This window comes from Misgurnus anguillicaudatus, chromosome 23, assembly GCF_027580225.2.
Source record: "Misgurnus anguillicaudatus chromosome 23, ASM2758022v2, whole genome shotgun sequence".
Taxonomy (NCBI): Eukaryota; Metazoa; Chordata; class Actinopteri; order Cypriniformes; family Cobitidae; genus Misgurnus; species Misgurnus anguillicaudatus.
In genome coordinates, this window is record NC_073359.2 from 10,374,369 (window position 1) to 10,390,510 (window position 16,142).

The following is a 16,142-nucleotide window of genomic DNA, read 5'->3' on the forward strand; positions in this document are numbered from 1 at the left end:
GCAAAAAATTAATAACAACAGAGTCATTTGAGAATTGTTTATTTCTGATAACAAGCTAAATAAACAACAACTGGATTACCTTAGTTTAAATCATAGCTAAAGGGTAAACAGACTAAATTTACGTTAGGTGTAAAATGTGTACTATGTTAACTACAGATCGGCTGTTAAACCTCCCTTTACATAGCAGTAATCCGTGATCGTCTTCTCCCCTCGTCTTTAGGAAACGAAAATATTTGATATTTTTGCCGAGTTATCGGTTACAGAGTTCAGTTTAGCCAGTAAACAAAGAAAGACGAGTTAAGTTCCGCACAGACGCGTAACCGTGACAACGGGGGTGGAGTCATATAAAAGGCCGCGCTCTGTGAGAGAACCTTCAGTTCAGTGATTCTCAGAGCGAAAGCAAGTCGAGCGCTGACAACTCTCTCTCTCTTACGGACTTTACAGTCAGTAATTCTTATACTTTCACGTCTATTTAAATCGACTAGTGTACAACACTGTCGTGAAATAGAGTGAATTAGACAATTACATCATGTCTAAATTCAATGATATGCTGAAGACCGGCAGCGGTGCACCTGATGCTCGGCGGAGGCTAAGCATCGGTGCACCTGCAGCTGGTCGAGTAAGCTTTGCGGTTCCGGAAGATGAGTGCAGCCCTGCAGGTATGTCAAACAGCAGACGATAAGCAAATATTGAACTCGATAACCTTTCATCCCTATTTATGTGAATGGAAAAAACCGCCAGCGTCTGAGAACAAGCGGTGTAAACCGGCTGCAGGCGGTTTTCACTCACACATTTAAATGATCAAACTTTTATGTATTCCACAGACAACCTCATTAAAACTACAATAAATTAAGTTTTCGCCATTATGAGAACAAAAATAATCCATCAGTATTCGCGACACCTCTCTTGTCTATTTGTGCTGGTAAATGTCATGATTTAAAGTGACATAACGTTGTTTTTGTTCTGTTAAATGGAGGTTTGCACCCTTAAACGATCCAACAACTATTAGCACAGATTATGAACGCTTTACCAACTTGTTTTTAACACCTATTCTGACGGATATAACGTTAACGCTATAGTGTTATAAGCGTACATTAAATAAATTACTACACCAGGCATTGGCTGCTCGGTAGTACGAAAGCCGAGAGAGGACATGCACTATTGTTATTTTTGCTTGCTTGTTTTTTTCGTGATCACGACTTAATTTTTCGTGATCTCGAGATAAAAAAGTTGTTTTCTCGTTATCCTGACATGATAATTCAAATGTCATAATGTAATTTCCTGTCCATAATATTAGTGTATTTTGAAGTGGACTGCTAATGCATATGAGTTGGGGTCTTTGCCGTTACCACACAGCTAATGTGTAGCCGATAGACTTAATAAATAAATAAATAAAGTTGGACGGTTCATGTTCGTGAATTAAGGGACCATCTCTAAATTAATACTGTACACGTTTCTATCCTCAATAGTATTTAACAGTTTATTTAAATACATATTACAAGTCTTAAAAGTGTGCATTATAGCTGACAACCACATAAACAGGTTGGTTTTGTGACTGTTTATTGACTTTAAGTCATTACATTTAAATGCTGTTAAAAGTAGAAACGTATATATTATTAAGTAACTTAAAGACTGTCCCTAAATTCACCACTGTAAAATTGTAAATATTGACAAAGCTATTTGAGCTTGAGCAAATCTCTGAAGTAAAATCTCTTTGTTCATCCATGCTAATTTAGCAAAATATGCCTTTTCTGTTTACAAACAAAACAACAAAATAACAATAGTGCATGGCCTCTCTCGGCTGTACCATCGTGGGTAACGGCGCCGCCATATTAGTAGTGGTGGCAACTTCTTCATTAATCTCAAAGCAACTGAAGTTAAAAATGCCTCGGTCATGTGCAGTTTGAGGTGTACAGACAGTCACTCACCTAAAAAATAAATATCAGGGAATTACCTTTTACAAGTTAGACAGTTGTTTCTTGATGTGTTAGATCATTTAACATTGTTTTGAAAGCGAGATGGCAACTATTAATAGCTAGCAATATCGCTATGAATGTTTACCTTTTTTAAATAAAATTGTTATATTTATTAAAGTTATTATAAATTGTCTGTCTTACTGTAGTTCGCTGGTTAGCTAGGTTTTAGTGATGGTTTCCTAAAGAGAAACACTTGATGAGGCATTGAGAGGTGGCTGATATAAAAGACCTCAAATAATCCTTGTATTGTAAATAATGTTTGATATAATTTTAGTGCTATAAAAGCAAATACAGTGGACACTCTTCGATTTGGATTTGCTTAAAGAACAAGAAAATGAAATAGTTGGGCTAAGCAATATAAAAATCAATGGGAAGTGTTTATTAATTTCATGTACATTAAGCTATATAAGATTGGTCAAGCCAAATCAATACATAAGTTTACACGATCATGATTCCCTATAAAACGAATAATTTGAATAAAGTCTTAACTTTATCGTGGTACCCCACAGCGCAAAATAACTTAAACTATTCAGTTGTTCATGCAAATGACTTTAAATATTTAATATTCAAAGTCAACTACATTTTAATTGTTGTATTTGACTCACAGTGAGGTTAGTTTGATGTTATTTCAAGTTAAATTTATTATTAATTAATTATGAATGATTATTAATTAGTTTATATTTATACAATTATAGTACTACATTATTATAGAGAAAAATCTGCATAATTTAATTTGTTATAATTTTATTTATCAGAATTGTTTTAGAATTGTATTTAAGGCACATCTGCAGACTCTTAACATGAACACCTCAGTGGCTCAGCTATCATAAGAATTAACCCTGTAAATCCTGGGCAGATTTCTTATGATGTGATTGTGGTATTGTTGTATGTGTAAAACGATAACGTTCTTGTAACAAAACCAGGGAAAAATTTATATCAAGCAAATATTGAACCTTAAACCGACTTTACTGCAGTAATATACTGGTACTCTCACACAGGTCAAAAATCATTAAAATCAGTTGAGAAATATAAATGTTATTGTGTTTTATATCTAAATAAGTCACAGCTTCCCTTTTTACTTGCATTTGTTTGCAGACTAATATACACTGTAAAAAATAAATTGTTGGCTCAATGAATTATTTTTAGTAACTAGTTCCACAGAAATTTTACGTTCACTCAATTTCTGTCTCCAAAGTGTTTCCTGGATTGATGTTTTTTAGTTGGCCTAAACTTGACTCAAATATAAAAAAGTATGTTTGCTCAATTAGCTTTATAGTTCATTCAACTAAAATGTTTTAATCAGTTGAATCTTTAAAAACTTACTGCAAAGACTCTGTCAATTAAAATTTAAGTATTTACTCAATGTTTTATGTGTTACTTCAATTAATATTTATTATTTGGGATTTTTTTATAACATTTGTAAATTATTTATCAAATAATTTATGCTGGTGTTGTTAACAAAATAATTAACTTCAGTCACATAAAAACAAAAGCTTTTTATTCACTTATTCACTTATCATACAGACTGAACATACAGAATTAAGTATTCTTTAAATAAAGGGCATAAAACAGTCCAAAAGCACTCCAAAGTCACTCAGAACATCTCCAGGGCCATTTAGCAGACTTTCTTCAGCCAGTCCAAGCAGAGACTGTCTCGCTTATTCCTCTGGTCTTCCTCTCACATCATCTCCGCTCTGGTTTGATAAACAGAGGAATATAAACACACACACATACATAAATAACATGTTTAATATAATAAAGCTTGACGGTGAAAGACTTTATTTCCCAAATAACGTTAACGTTAGGCCAAATTTCCCTCAGACATCACACATAATTAAACACTATTGGGCAGTTTTCTTGGACAGGGCTTTTCACTGACTAAAATAACTTACTGACATCTCTTAACATATGAGTGCTATTGTTTTGTCTCAAAATGCACGCCAGTATTGTATTTTATAAGGTTTGTTTGTAAAAATGTCCCAATTATAATAAAGACAGAGTTCTGAACTCTGTCCGGTAAACCAACCCTATATACAGGCTTTTTATCTTAACTAAAATAGCTCCACTTTACTTCGAACACATAACATAACACACTTCTAAATATATCTTTACAAAAATATAATTACAAAAACGTCGAGTATTTGCGTCTTTGCCAATTAATATATTCTAAAATTAACATTTAATTGCAAACACTTACCTGACGTGAACTTGAGGAAACGGCTGACTTGTGTCCTTGTGGGAAACAGTGAGTGATTCAGGCTGTTATGTGCGGATTGATCTCAGATGAAATGACCTGTGATCCAGATCCTTCCGAGTTAAAACATTTTAAATTCAAAATACACAGACGCACATACATACATACATACATACATACATACATACATACATACATACATACATACATGCACACACGCACGCACTCGGGTACACATACGGGTATATTTAGAAGTTTTAAGATTGTTATGATATTGGGACTATTTCTCCACTCGCACCTTCAGCTCTGAAGTTCAAATTCGCAGGCAGTACGCAGCCTAGTTATAACAAATGTGAAAGATATGAAATATCATTCAACAGCGATATCATTTAAGTGCAATCCTAAAATATGATTTAAAACATACCGGTAAACCTTTTATTATTAAGTATAAGAAATTAAAATGAATTAAATCGCATGTATAAACGCCACAGAGATATAAGAGCCAGCAGTCGGTTTCTGATGGGCTTGCCGAGGCGAGGCTGCGCTGGGCGGGGTGTGAGCGCTTAAGTGTCTGTGATTTTCTGGAGCTCATCTGGAGCTCTTCTCCGTCTGAAAGTGTCCGAGCACATTTTTAAATAGACGCTATCTATATTAACCGACCGCATATTTAAACTTAAAGCACATACATTCACGTCTGAACAACTCTTACAATTACATTTTGTAACCAAATAACAGTAATATTATGAGCATTTTGTTGTCAGAAAACATAGCTGTCATAAGTCCACATATTGACCAGATTTGTCTTAATTAGTTCAGTCAACATAGCCATTCTGAATGTTGACTGAATTTAAAAATAACCATTCACTTAATGTTTTAAACACAGATTTATGTAGACTTAAAATAATATGTCTACTCAACTAAGCCCAAACAAGAAAATTGGTTTAACTTATATATTTTTGCCCTTCCAACATTTCATTAATTGGATTTTTTAGAGTGTAGCGACATCGCTTACCCATTGCAGCAGCTGACCAAAGCGGCCAATAAGCAGTCTAGTTATTTCTTATGTCTATGGTTATAAATGCTAGTTTTTTAGTTGCCTCGCACTCTTCTTGCTTCACGTGCAATAAAAACTCATAGCAGGAGTGTCATTTTATAGAATTGTATTTATAGAATACAAAACAGTTCACAATGACATTTTAAAGCATTTTATAATGTGTTTGTATGCCGTTCTGTCCAGCTGTTAGACAGAATACACTCTTGTCTGCATCAGCTCGTGGGCCCGTGACCGGCAAAGGTGCACATGATGGTCAACGGAGGCTGACCATCTCTACATCTGCAGCTGGTCATGTGAGGTGCACCCTTCCTGGGACTATTGACGAGGAGTGGAACCCAGAAGGTCAGTCACTCACATTGTAATAAAATGTTAAATATATTGAAACAAAGATAAACACATGCTTATATCTATGTATATGTGTGTGCGCATACTGTATGTACACACATATGTTATAATAAATTATTTTTGTTGTTGTTGTTATTAGTTTTATTATTACAATGTTTGTCAAAATACCACAATAACAATACAGTAAAATATGTTTGATTTAGAGGAGATTATGTTTTTTTAATGTCTGGTCTGTTTAGTTGATAGACAGAGTAACATCTTGTCTATGTCAACTCATGGGGGTGTGACTGGCAGCGGTGCACATGATGTTCGGCGGAAGTCAATCGTCTTTGCACCTGCAGCACGTCACATAAGGTTTACCCTTCCTGGGGCTGTTGAGGAAGAGGAGTGGAGCCCAGCAGGTCAGTCACACCATCACGATGACTGAATAATATACATATGAAATAATATATATTATACGTAACACTCATTATATATATTTTTCATATTTTACAATAAGAATAAACTCATTAACAGTGTGGAATAACGCAATGCAACGAAAACATTTAAATTATTTCTATAATATGTTTTATAATGTTTGTCACAATACCACAGTAACTATACAGTAAAATGAGTTAGAATTTACAGATGTTTATACTGTGTTCTTCGTGTTTGGTTTGTCCAGCTATTAGACAGAATACAATTCTGTCTGAGTCAGCTCGTGGGCTAGTGACCAGCAGCAGCGGTGCACGTGATGTTCAGCGGACGTTGAACATCTCTACACCTGCAGCTGGTCAGGAGAGGATCGCCCCTCCAGGGGCCGATGAGAGGAGAGGAGCAGGTCAGTCAGTCACAATTATTATGACATCTTAAATATAATTCATATAAGTGGAGTAAATAATTGGAGAATTTTTGTATTTGCATGAACTATACCTTTAAAAGATAATTTAAGTATATACTTCAGTTTTAAGTTTATGTACTGTGAGTTGTAGTGACATTTGGAGCCTTTTTTGAGAAATGTCAGCCACATTAAAGTGGTAGTGAAAAATATAATTTACCAACTTAGTCATAATGAATGAAGTAGCTTAAGTACATCTGGAAGCCAAGATTATAACAAAAATCTCAGAATTGCAAACTTGTCACCTTTTGGAAAAATTCACAGTTTTGGCTCCAAAATATGCAATTACCTTTGTGGCAATAAAAATGTATTCAAACTTTTAAGAAATAAACAAAGATATAGAATGAGAACGAAAGGAAACACTTAAAATGAAACTAAAAAAACTCAAAAGGCAAAAATTTCACGTTTACTGACAGTTTTTGATTACACTGTCAAGTTTCAATTAAGATTTGAATTGAGAGCTCTCTCATCAGGAAGTTTAGACTTTAGTTAAGTGGATTTTGGAGAGCAATCTGAATGCAGTTAAAGTGTCTCTATAGTTTTAACGTTTGTACTTTGTGGTGTAAATTACTTAGTTAGTATTTTAGCAGGGTTACCAACATTTACACAAATTGCGTGGGACGTTCAGGCACCTCACTTATGTAAATGAAGGCATGGGTGACCTAGTGACCATGTAAACATTAACATTTTTGATTTTCAGCAGTTCAAATCACTTTTTAAAGCAACACTATGTAGTTTCCATGTAAAAATGACTTACAGCTCCCCCATGTGGTTGAAAAGCGCAACAGTGCCTGGTATCAGACACTCTTGTGCAAGCAGGGGGAGGGGCGGGGCTGTGTGCTCTACCCTCCACTGCCACTTTCAGAGTGTGCTTGTAGCAGCTAGGAGGCTGCTCAGGTTGCAGCAACAGTACAATTTGTCCAGTTAAAAGTTGTTCTATCACTTAAAGGAATAGTCTACCCTTTTGCCATATTAAACTATGTTATTACCTCAACCTAGACTAATTAATACATGCCTATCTTTTTTCAATGCGTGCACTGTACAGCGCATTGTGAATGTGTTAGCATTTAGCCTAGCCCCATTCATTCCTATGGTACCAAAAAAAAGTGGCACCATACTTACTAGTATAACTCCTCATGTAACAATCTTTAAATAGGGAAAACATGGAAGTGTTTGGTGGCTTCCCTGTTTGGTACCATAGGAATGAATGGGTCTAGGCTAAATGCTAACACATTCACGACGCGCTGTACAGTGCAGGCATTGAAAAAAGATAGATATGTATGGTAATAACATATTTAAAATTATTTAAAGGAATAGTCTACCCTTTTGCCATATTAATAGAGACATTATTTAAAGGTAAAAAATAGTGTTCCTTTAAAGGAACACGCCGACTTTTTGGGACTTTAGCTTATATACTGTATTCTCCAAAGTTAGATAAGTCCATGCATACCCTTTTCATCTCCATGCTTCCTGTAACTCTGTCTGACGCACCCACTGCTAGCCTAGCTTAGCACAAAGACTGGAAGTAAATGGCTCCAGCTAGCATACTGCTTCCAATAAGTGACAAATTAACGCCAACATTTTCGTATTTATATGTTGTGATTTTGTATAGTCACAGCATGTACAAATAACAAGGTCATATGAGACACAGCCATCTTTTAGACCGTATACATACTGGTAACTATAGTCTCAGAAGGTGAAGCACTGCTACTTGGGAAGTTGGGCGCGACCAAACTGATTGTGGACCCCATTGACTTCCATAGTATAAAAAAGAATACTATGGAAGTGAATGAGGTCCACGAACGGTTTGGTTACAAACATTTCTCAAAATATCTCCCTTTGTGCTCATCAGAACAAAGAAATTTATACAGGTAACAACAAAACTGTATGAGAAGCTGTTTTTCTAAATATGAATGACCAATGCTTCAACCGGGTCCTCACTGTGTTTCAGAAAATCAGATTTAAATATTATATATATTACATAAATATTTAAAGGGGGTATATCATGAAAATCTGACTTTTTCCATGTTTAAATGCTTTAATTGGGTCCCCAGTGCTTCCATCAACCTAGAAAATGTGAAAATTGCCTTAAAAGTGGCAATTTTAACATATTATAATAAATAATCTATATGGTATTTTAAGCTAAAACTTCACATATGTACTCTGGAGACACCAAAGATTTATGTTACATCTTAAAGTCTTGTGAAATATCCCCTTTAAATATCTAGTTTGAATCTGACAGCATTACGTCACTGTAAATTCAGAAATCCCAGATATGGGACTGTTGTCTCTGGGGGATGTTGATTTGAATCCCACATATGGCACTGTACATGTCAAGCGGTTAAGAGATTAATTAATTAATTCTGGTGGTAACGTCTGTTATTTGTCTTTTCTGTCTTTTAGAAAAGCAAAAAACACAACGGAATAAAAAGGGCATCCGTGCTTACATCTCTAGAAAATGGCGGGATGTTAAGCGTTTTTGCTGTATCTGCGAAAATGAGGATGAACTGGAGCCAACTGATCCAGCTGATCCTCAGCAAGGTCCATCTGACCTGCCATCAAGTGCCCGTAAAGATGACTGGCAGAATCCCTCAGGACTCAAGCCAGTGGGCTATCACAAACCAGGCTGTTGCCCACCTGGTTTAAATACCTTGAAGAAAACCAAACTTCAAGAAGAGACTGGTCATAACCAAGGTCTATTCGACCCGGCGGAGCTTCGTGCTCAACCTGATCAGGCTTTTTGTAAGCCAGGCCCTTTCGGCCTGCACGGAGCGCGTGAGCAAGATAGTCCCTTCGGACTTGAGCAAGCGCGCCATGAAGAACCAGCCTATTGCCTGGCTGGTTCATATACCTTGGAGAAAACAAAAATCCAAGAAGAGACTGGTCATAACCAAGGTCTATTCGACCCGGCGGAGCTTCGTGCTCAACCTGATCAGACTGATTGTAAGCCAGGCCCGTTCGGCCTGCACGGAGCCCGTAAGCAAAATAGTCCCTTCGGACTTGAGCAAGCGAGCCATGAAGAACCAGCCTATTGCCAGGCTGGTTCATTTACCTTGGAGAAAAAAGAAATCCAAGAAGAGGCTGATCTTAAACACGGTCCAGTCGACGAGGAGCCAAGTGCTCACAGTGATCAGGCTGACCCTCAGCCAGGTCCATCCGGCCTGCAGTCAAGTGGTCATGAACTTTACCAGCCTGCTAGTGAGTATACTGTTATTCACATTATTCTGATTTTATTGTCAGCTTTATTTTTCTCTCTTGTCAACTGCTCTTTTACTTATTGTTTTAAACCTGTGCCCCTTAACTGTAATAAGTAAGGAATAATTGATGACGGACCGTAAGAAAATACTGCACACCCAAGGTGGTAATCTGGCACGATGCGAAGCGGAGTGTGCATTATTTTCAAATAATTTAAAGGACATTTGATAGGCTAGGTGTGCGGTTTACAGAAAAAGGAATCATCCTAATATCCCACCCTGCAAGCCCATTCTCCCATCAAGTTTGTTTTTTTATAAATCACAACCTTTGTGTAGGAACTGGCGTACGCATGTTTCCAGCCCTGTTTTGTGCGTACGCACGCTTTATAAATGAGGCCCCAGATGTTTATGTAATATCTTCTCGCTGTATTCAATGTAATGTGCTACTCTGATGGACTCTTATTTAATATTTAGGGTTTTTTAATGGTTGTCCTGCTGTTTTTACTCTTACTTGATCCCAAACATTCATCTTGTTTATGATGCTAGTAGCTGATTAGCTTTGGATGTACTGAACAACTCTCACTACATGAATATTTATTCTGTCCATTTTATTATAAGCAGCACTGCTATTGGAGACAAAAAACCTTGTTCATTTTGTATTGATTGTTTTTCAGGCACATTTGAATTGCTTTATAATGTGGGAAAGCAGATAGGAAAAGGTGGCTTTGGTACAGTTTATGAGGGATATCGAAAATTTGATGAGCGAAAGGTAAAACCGCTCTTCATCAAACAGCCAAATGTGATCTAACATATAGATCCATGTTCAGTCTTTTGATCTAAATGTTTATAGTGGGGTTTGATGTGACTTACAAATGATTACTTTCCCTTGTAGGTCGCCATCAAATTTATTCTGAAGGAATCGGATTTTGACTGTCCCATTGAAATGGTAAGTTAGCAAGATTTAATGTATATGAAATGTAATATACAATGGGGTCCCAACATTTGAGAGCATTAAGAGGCAATCGGGATTTCTAAACAAACAATTTCAAACAGAAATATTAACTATTCTATTTTAGGTTACTGTTCATATTTTACTCATACAAAGTTATAGGATGTTTTTCTCTCTGTCATGTTGATGTATAATGACCGATCCGCTCTGATTCGAAGCACAATGCACATACAGACAATTATTCTGCAAATAACTGCAGTTTTATAGTTCAAACAGAGATGGCGATAGAGAGGCAAAAGTTACAAAAAGCAGATATAATAAATTCATAAATAAAGACCCCACTGTGTCTTAGTAAAAGTGTTGCATGGAAATTGAACATCTCAGCTTTTTCAGCTAATCTCTTTTAATGCTTTTGTACTAGCGTGGACATGCGAAACCTCTTTATTCAGAAGTGGCTTTCAATCTGATGCTGCTAAAACCAGAGAAAAGCCCCTACATTGTGGAAATGTTGGACTGGTTTGAAGAGAAAGATCGGTACATCATCATTTTGGAGTTTCCAGAACGTTGCATGGATCTCTTCGACTTCGCCTACATTAATGGAGGTCGTCTGTCTGAAACCCAAGCACGCCAATTAATGCGCCAAGCAGTGCTCGCATCTATGCACTGCGTTGACAGAGGTGTAATTCAAATGGACTTAAAGCCTTCAAACATCCTGGTCAAAATAGACACGATGGAGCTGAAATTGATAGACTTTGGAATCTGCAGAATTGTGGAAAGATCTCCAGATGGTGAGTTGACTTTCTGAATAATTCCTCTGACAGCACATTACTGAACTTTACAGGGATGGATTGGATGCTGTTTTACTCTGATGACTTTTACTAATGAAATATTTTCTCACCTCTTATATATGTTACAGGGCTACTTTTTGCTGTTGCTCAGATGGTCGGCGAGTTGGGTGTTTTATTGGACACAATGGTGCATGGACGAGATGGGCATAAAAGCAGCGACGTTATGATATCCGGAGGTAAGAGAACGGCACTAACAAAAAAATTCATTGTTACACACAAGCAAAGATTCTGCACAATCATGAAAAACCTTAAAATGCCAACATTGATTATGTGTTATATGTTTCTATATTATTATGATAAAACCTAAATGTCTAATCAATGCTCTTGTCTAAACTTGCAAATACAGAGTGTCAAGAGGTGATATCTCTGTGCACGGTCCCTCAACTATACAGAAGGCCAACATTCGAAGAAGTCTTACAACATAAATGGTTCAATGAGGAAAAAGGTGCAGATCATATTTTTCAGAAATATTATACATTAGGTAATCAAAGACAGACCTTTTCAAAAGAAAGAAAACTAAAGTAAAATGCTAAATACAAAGTTCTTTACATTGCTTGAATTAGCAGATCCACAAATTGACTCCAGCGATTGAGAACAGAGACAGAAGTCATTCATCAAAGTGTAGAAGTCAAAGAAGCAAATGAAAATACAGCACAGAGAAAAAATACAACAGAATCAATACATTTATTTATTATCAAAGCACAGAGTCGTTGAGTAACAGAGAGTGCATTTATAAACCAAAAGATAAAGTGAGAAGTAGGAAAGAAGTAGAAAATTTGTCCTATCTGCATGCTTTTATGCATTGCACTGTTGATAGTTTATTGGCTGATTAGTGCAGGTGTTTTTAAAAAAGTGTTTTGTAAGTATAGTAGTTAGTTAAGTAAATTAAAGTTGAAAATATTCTTTAAAAAAATTCTTACAGTACTGTAATGTGTATGGCCAAATTCTATGTAACACCCACTGTTATTGTCTAACACACATTACAGTACTACTGTTTATTAGTAGATTAGTTAACACTAATTTTATAATATCTAAACTAATCCATTTTGTAATATGCAACAACCCAGAAAACCCAGAAAATGTGAATTATAGTCATGTAAGACATGCCGCAGTCACACAGTACTTTACGTTCCATTGACATGAAAATCAGCACATCATTCATTGGCATGAATTCATCGAAGTGGCCCATAAGTAGTGTTGGGCATCGTTTCAAATTGATTGATTCCGATTCTTAATTCGATTCCGCTTATCGATTTTGATTCCTAATGATTCTTGGTTTCTATTCCAAAGAGGTGAAAAACAAAAAAATGAAAGCCTTTATAGATCAAAAATACTTATTTTGTGCCATTACAACTGAACACAAAAAAGGAGGCTACATCCAAACATGGCTAGGCTAGCTCCAAACGATTTTAAATAATTTTCAACAGAAAATACATGCAGCACTTTGATTATTTTGTTGTGATCGATTTGTCACACTCCTTAGTTTTTCCTGTGTAAGCCTTCCCTTCAAAGTAAGAGAGATCTTGCATGTAGCATGTGCCAGCACTGCCGCCAAACTACTGGCGGTGACTAATAAAGAGCACACGGCAGACGGTGCAATCAAACAGGGTGCATTCTTTTAATTTGATAAGGTAAACCAAAAGCAGGTCCTTTGCCATATTGCTGTTAACACCAAACTTGTAACATAATGATAGTTTGTCACTTAGCTTTGTACAAAATGCAGCCACACTTTAGACCGCCTTCCACCACAGTCCATCATGCAAACTGGCTTTTAGTATTCAAGTGGATGGTCCTCCGCAGTGTGTGCAGATGGCTATACGTCAGGTGACTCGCGTTTTTACAAATGAAAAAATCGAAATTCTTATTTTATAACAAGGATCCGATTCCTTTCTTATGGATCCGATTACAGAATTGTAATCGAAATTCCATTCCCAACCTTACCCATAAGTACACGTGTTTTGTGATGAAGGCTGCAGAAATAGATCTTCAAAAGATACATGAAGTTAAACTCATCCCAAGAGAGAAAAAATACAGTTTCTTTCAGATGGTTAGCAGAATTAACTACCTGCACCAGATCTTAAGTGTGAAAATATACTCTCACGTGTGAAGATCTCTAACTGTTCAAGATCATTTTCAGCTCAATGACACCTGCAGTTCTTCTTCCTGACGTCTTCAAAAATAAACCATAGTATGATACATTTACATTTAGACATTTAGCAGACGCTTTTATTCAAAGTGACTTACAAAGATTAGGAAACAATAAAGTGATTTGTTATAGGGAGGCAATAATACAAGAAGTGCTTATACCAGGTTACAAGTTTTTACTATTACGAAACCTGTGTACCTATTGAGAGAGAGTTAGTCATTTTTATTTTATTATTTAATATAGAAGAGGTATATCTGCAGTCAATATCAATTTGTCAAGTACTTTTGGACTAAATGAGTTTTTAGTTGTTTTTTGAATGCTGCAAGAGATGCGGCTGACCGGACTCCTATAGGAAGATCATTCCACCAGCAGGGAGTAGTGAAGGAAAATGAGCGGGAACGTGATTTAGTGCACATTTGTGAAGGTATGACGCTGCACATTTACATGGAGACTGGGAGTGATTTTGTCTGTCATGGTCACTGGAGTTATGCCATTCAATGAAACAAACTTGCAAGACTTCAGGAGAGGCCAAGTGGCAGAACGTCCATGGCTGCAGATGTTCAAAAATTTAATTAAATGTTTGATGGGATAAGTTTATATTCACATTGTTTTCAAATTTACAGTTGAAGTACACAGACTGTTTACAATCTATGGAGTAGAAGCCAGCAGGAGACGTTTAAGTCGTCGTAATCGTTTTGCAAGACCTCGCTGGAGCTTCACAAGAGTGATCTGCTGCTTAAGTACCCTGACACAGAGGGTTACACCAACAAAGTTTGAAAGGAACTGGAAGCTGCCGGACTCTGAGAGAGAAAAAATGTACATTTTTTTGGCTTGTATGTTTTTTATAAACAAGTAGAACTTTTAGGATTTGGAGAATGTGTGCTGAAACAGTGGCGGATGCAGAACGTGATCTATGGGTGTCACTTTTGAATAAGATACTATAACAAGTCTATAAAATTCGTGAAAACTTCAGAACACTAATTTAAACAGCATACACCCCCACACCCGAACTGCACGTCACATTTTTGACATTATTGATACTTTAAATTGTAATGCAACGTGACATTTATTAAGCCTTTTTTGGTCATAGCCTACAAAAAAGAACCTGCACACAGTGACAGGAAATATAAATGAACCCAAAAAAAACCTTATACTTTTTTAAATAGCCTATTAAAGTTTTTAAATAAATACGGCTACTAAATGCTTAAAATGAAGCTTCTAACATCATATTCTCTTCATGCAAATAACTAAAAATATATTTTCGTTCTCACATATTTAAGTTAACTTACTAAATAAAAAAAGAAAAAGGGAATTGCTAGAATAATGTTAGACTCTGAGGTTAAACGAAATGACAAATAAAGAAACATTTAATATACTTTTTGATGAGCACAAGAGCAAGCCTACTCGTGAAGAGCGGAGCCGAGGAGCGCGCATATCAGACGTGAACGAAATGAATAATGGATTTAATGCTTTCACTTCATTTCCTGACAGTTTCACTTGTTAGTGAGGATACTAATGCTAACAATATGACGCCGAATTACATACAACATAATTACCTAATTAAATCTGAGAGAATGAAAACACATTACAATATTTTTTTCTCCGCGGACGGCCAAGGCGCAGATACATTTTTGTAGCCTGACAGGCATTCGCCATAGCCCGTAATGGACGTCGGGCAAGCGATTTTGCGAGGTTTGTGTAGTAGAAAGTCTTTCTTTAAAGTGAATTTCGTTTTGTATAAATTGTATCTTAATATTAATCAATGTTTGATCAAACAATTGCTTCGATTTAATAAATAAGAAGCAAACCAAGAACGTCTGTGGTGTGGATTGAAGTGAACCCACTATATTTCCGCAGCCTACACGTCTTTCTGCTTTTAATGCATTTCTTAAATTAATGTCTCAATTACACAGTAGGCTTATAGGTTGTTATGATAGGCTATTTGTTGCTTAAAAGCAATAGGCTATATTGTATAAAGTGTAGCAATAAGCTACCCAGTCTCCGTGGCATGACTTATAGTGCTGCTATATCGCTATATCAAACAACATCACTGTGATCAGATGTTTTCTTTCTATTTTTTACCCCGCTGTCATATTTGTTGTGTGTTTATGTTATTGAGAGGAAAGCGCGCAGCACATATTTATGTTGTTATTCAAAATACGTTTCCCACTTGCTTGCAAAAAAAGTTCTCAAAGTGATCATGGCTGAAAGCTGCTCGGGAATATTTTTCTCATTATAACGCAACATTCAACTGCTTTATAGTTATCAGGCTTACTTATAATTTTACTGTTTTTAACATAACATGCAATAGATAAAATACACCACATAAAGTAGTATACATGTCTAACTATACACATTAGTATTTTTTTACATTTCTGATTGGGCGGGCCAGCTATCAATCTGGGCGGGCCCAGGCCCGCCCAGGCCCGCCCATAGCTCCGCGCCTGTGCTGAAAATAATTTTAAAAACCAAATTTTAACAACAACGTTAGGCATGACTCAAATTTTCTGAATTCAGTTTTTTACATTTTGTAGGTAATACAATACATTTGTACTAAAT

At 36.2% G+C, this 16,142-nt stretch overlaps 1 protein-coding gene across 1 annotated transcript; it reads left to right on the plus strand.

Annotated features, from left to right (window-relative positions):
- Positions 1 to 290: 290 nt before the first annotated feature.
- On the plus strand, positions 291 to 16,121 carry LOC129453098 (uncharacterized). Its single transcript, XM_073862415.1, has 12 exons — positions 291 to 659; positions 5,408 to 5,566; positions 5,809 to 5,970; positions 6,234 to 6,389; positions 8,850 to 9,644; positions 10,315 to 10,409; positions 10,533 to 10,586; positions 11,011 to 11,377; positions 11,506 to 11,613; positions 11,784 to 11,882; positions 14,207 to 14,399; positions 16,118 to 16,121. Exons 1-12 carry the CDS (start codon positions 530 to 532, stop codon positions 16,119 to 16,121), a joined length of 2,322 nt encoding a protein of 773 aa, XP_073718516.1. The 5' UTR covers positions 291 to 529.
- Positions 16,122 to 16,142: the final 21 nt, after the last annotated feature.